The 2,626-nt window shown below is 38.4% G+C and overlaps 1 protein-coding gene across 1 annotated transcript; it reads left to right on the top strand.

The window, feature by feature from the left end:
• Positions 1-1,032: 1,032 nt before the first annotated feature.
• On the top strand, positions 1,033-2,065 carry LOC112164044. Its single transcript, XM_024300288.2, has 2 exons — positions 1,033-1,224; positions 1,844-2,065. Exons 1-2 carry the CDS (start codon positions 1,033-1,035, stop codon positions 2,030-2,032), a joined length of 381 nt encoding a protein of 126 aa, XP_024156056.1. The 3' UTR covers positions 2,033-2,065.
• The last annotated feature ends 561 nt before the right edge of the window (positions 2,066-2,626 follow it).

The following is a 2,626-nucleotide window of genomic DNA, read 5'->3' as shown; positions in this document are numbered from 1 at the left end:
ATAAGCATAAGAGACATCACGAAATAATACAAAAACTCTCCACAATATCTATATATTCTTTGTGGTGTCTGAACCCCATATTACAATAAGCATAAGAGAACATTATGAAATAATACCCAAACTCTCTACAATATCTATATATTCTAACAAGCACCAAATAGCAAATAGTGCACAAATGGCTACTCCATTTGTTTTGACATAACTGTGACATAATATAAATATAACTCTATAACGAAAAAGCACCATTACAAATAATATAACTTTCCCACTATGTTGCTGCACAGAAATAACACAGCTTTCCCACTGTTGCTGCACAGAAATGTATTTCTTGATCTCTCACTTTTTTTTTTAATATCTTAATGTCTTAGGACAATTAGCTTTTTCATAATTTGTTAATATCTATGTATAAGTTGCAAGTTCATGTCTGCATTATTGAAAGTTCTGCATCTGTTTTAACTAACCTAATAAATTGAAGCCAATCTTTCTTTTCTGATTAATGCAACATAAATCCACTTCAAAGTGTGTTTTTGACATAACTTGCTTTTCGTCCTTGCTGTTTCATTTCGTTATCACCATCAGTCCAAACCGTTAATTACACCCTCTGCTTTGGTTTTGATACTCTTCAAACTAGGCCTCAAATGTTGGACAAAACTGAAGACAATGCAGAACAATCAAGTTCAATATGATCTAACAAGGACCAAAAGGAAAGTTCCGACCAATCTAATCTAGTATAGAAACACTCCAAATCAACATCATAACTTGTTCAAACTCATGTTTTTCACTCACAAACAAGGCCGACCTTGTTTAGACCAAAGATGATGACGCATGTTAAACCAAAAAAAAGCTAGAGAGACAAAAGTGTGAACTTGGGTCAAAATTGGGGTTACCCCGGCAAAGGAAGAGGAAGAAGAAAAAAAGGAGTATAGAAACAGCCAATGGCATTGGAAGTGTAGGCCCTAGGTAGTTAGTTGGTAGTTATGAAAAGCGAGTCTTCAGATGGCTCCGATTGGAGCAGAAGACGAGGACGTGAATATGAAAAAGAAGGCGAAAGAGTCTCTGGAGCTGAGCCAGGACGAGTCAGAGGCCGCGTCGAGAATCGTCGTTCCGGTTCAGCGACCCGGCGAGTCGAGCATATACAATATGTTCTCTCTTAGAGGCATCCGAGTCGACCGAGCCCAACCCGGACTCGTCGTCTGTACTCTCAAGGTCCCTCCCCGCCTCACTGTGAGTAGTATTCATATCTTACATCTCTCGTTCCATTTTTTTCCAATCGTAGTTTTGATTTCTAAGAACACTCTAACGGCTTCTTTATCTTAAATCAGTTCTGTTATGATATATGTATTTGTATTTTCACCATGAAGTTATATCTAGGTCAACATACTTGTCCTCGTTGATTCTACCCTTTATTTTGGTTATCTGATCGAGGAGCTTCCTCATTGTAAATGGTTGCTTGTTCATTGGCAATTTGTCCATCTCAGGTGATTAGGAGAAATGGACACTTTTCATTTGGGGGCAAGGATTGTTTGTGTAACTATTTTCTTCCATACACGATACACGGATACAGCATAAAATTTTCGATTGGAATTTGAAATAATGTAAAGCTTAAAGATTTTTGCTGATTATATGAATATGTCATGTACTTAAGGAGGGGACAAAGAGTCAAAGACCACAGTGAATTGTCCATGACAACTAAAAGAAAGCTCACTAGTGCATTCATGTAACTTAGCTGAGATATCAGATTAGTTTAACCAAGTGCCTGGTACTACTATATTCTCCACCTAGAAGGCTTTATATTCCATGTTTGAGAGATCATTATAATTGAGCTTAATTTCTTTGTTTGCAGGATAGAGCTGGAAATTTGGCCCAAGGTGCAATTGCAAACCTTGTTGATGTAGTTGGTGCTTCTGTAGCATATATTCACGGTCTCCCTATGAATGTTTCCGTAGACATATCTGTCTCCTTCATGTCAAAGGCAAAGCTTGATGTAAGCAACCCTTCTTCGACATATACAGTGATCCATAGCAGCCACTGAATTGTTGATACACGTCTAACAGTCTTTCTTGAATATGTGTCTAAAAATCACTTTGGTTGTAAATGATAATGACTATTCATACAATAGGTATTGCTTAATGTATGCGATTAACAGATTTGTAATGTATGCGATTGACAGTCTCATAATGCATGTGATTGACAGTCTCGTAATGCATGCGATTGACATACTTGTTATATGCGATTGATTAGTATAGCAATTATGTATTGCCTTTTGTATACATGATGTAACCCTATATAAACCTCATGGTGAGATGAATACAATACAATTATCCAATTCTCTACAACACGTTATCAACACGATACTCTAATCCAAGCCCTAGCCAGAAAAAAAATCCTAACACCCGAAATTTCTTTCACCAAAAACTGCCACAAGCCCCTAGCCCTTGCTAGCCATACCGTGCGCTTCTCCTGCAGCCCTTGAGCACCCGTGTGCCTCCTACTGCCCCTGCAGCATAGTCGCATGCCTGCTGGCCTTGCTGCACAACAGCACACTCATTCCTGTGCACATCAGCCTGTTTGCACGCCCCGAAACATCTTGATCGAGACCTCAGATAAAAATCATTCCTTCATCAAA

This window comes from Rosa chinensis, chromosome 5 (assembly GCF_002994745.2).
Source record: "Rosa chinensis cultivar Old Blush chromosome 5, RchiOBHm-V2, whole genome shotgun sequence".
In the NCBI taxonomy this organism is placed as follows: Eukaryota; Viridiplantae; Streptophyta; class Magnoliopsida; order Rosales; family Rosaceae; genus Rosa; species Rosa chinensis.
The sequence above is the reverse complement of the archived record's forward strand: the minus strand, read 5'-3'. Positions and strand labels throughout refer to the sequence as shown.